Source organism: Rhagoletis pomonella, unplaced genomic scaffold (assembly GCF_013731165.1).
Source record: "Rhagoletis pomonella isolate Grant_MI unplaced genomic scaffold, Rhpom_1.0 Rhpom_scaffold_00273, whole genome shotgun sequence".
Taxonomy (NCBI): Eukaryota; Metazoa; Arthropoda; class Insecta; order Diptera; family Tephritidae; genus Rhagoletis; species Rhagoletis pomonella.
The window spans coordinates 69,420-70,617 of NW_023458828.1; the positions used below are offsets into that span (position 1 = coordinate 69,420).

The following is a 1,198-nucleotide window of genomic DNA, read 5'->3' on the forward strand; positions in this document are numbered from 1 at the left end:
TTGTAGACTAGCGTGGTCAGTAACAATTTTAAATTCTTGCCCTTCGATATAAGCACGGAACTTTTTCAAGCAGAGCATGGCAGCGAGACATTCAAGCTCGGTCACAGAGTAATTACTTTGCGCTTTGTTGATATTTTGAGAAAAATATGCAATCGGAGTCTGAACCCCATCTTCATTCTTCTGTGAGAGGACTGCGCCAAGACCTAACCTGCTGGCATCGCACTGTATTATAAAAGGTTTTTGGTAGTTTGGATTTGCCAACACCGGTGCGGAACATAATCTATCTTTTAACTTATCGAACGCTTCTTGGGCTTCTGAGTTCCATGCAAAGCTTTTACTTTTCTGAAGTAGGTTTGAAAGGGCAGCTGTTATCGTAGCAAAATTGTCGATAAAACGGCGGTACCAACCAGCCATTCCAAGGAATCTGCGCAATTGCTTCACGTTGGTAGGCACCGGATAGTTGGTAACTGACGAAACTTTATCCGGGTCTGTGCGCAGTGTCCCATTACCAACAATATAGCCAACATATTTAAATTCCTTAATGCAGAACTTGCTTTTGGAAACATTTATTGTTAAACCGGCTTTCCTTAATTGGAAAGCGACTTCAGTCAGAACGGACATATGAGTTTTGAAATCTTCGGACACGATCAGAAGATCATCGAGGTATACAAAAACTTGGTTTTTAAGTTGGGGAGGAATGACGCCATCCATCAAGCGACATAGTGCTTGTGGGGCGCTGCAGAGGCCAAAAGGCATGACACAATAGCGGTATAACGGACGATTAGGGACGGTGAAGCAGGTGTAATCCCGCGAATTCTCGGCAAGAGGAATTTGCCAAAATGCACGGCGAAGATCGAGGGAGCTGATGAATTCTGCTTTCGGTAACCTGCTCAGAATTCCCTCTATATGCGGTAACGGATACGCATCCATAACGGTAACACTATTAATTTTCCGTGAATCTAGACACAGACGGACTTTGTCGGACTTTCTAAACAATACTACTGGACTAGACCAAGGACTGTTGGAGGATTCTTCTATCACACCCAACTTGATCATTTCATCGATTTCACTACGAAGGATCTTTTAATTAGCGGGAGAAATGGGAAAATAGTGCTGTTTAACCGGACGGACATTGGGCTCTAATTCAATTTCATGTTCTATTAAAGAAGTTTTTCCTAACCCCTCTTTCTCACAATTA

The 1,198-nt window shown here is 42.8% G+C and overlaps 1 protein-coding gene across 1 annotated transcript; it reads right to left on the minus strand.

Annotated features, from left to right (window-relative positions):
* Window positions 1-1,065: 1,065 nt before the first annotated feature.
* On the minus strand, window positions 1,066-1,198 carry LOC118750510 (the record flags this gene model as incomplete). The annotated part of the gene is given in 1 exon segment (XM_036485228.1): window positions 1,066-1,198. A coding segment is annotated over 1 exon segment (115 nt), but the record flags the coding sequence as incomplete, so codon positions are not given.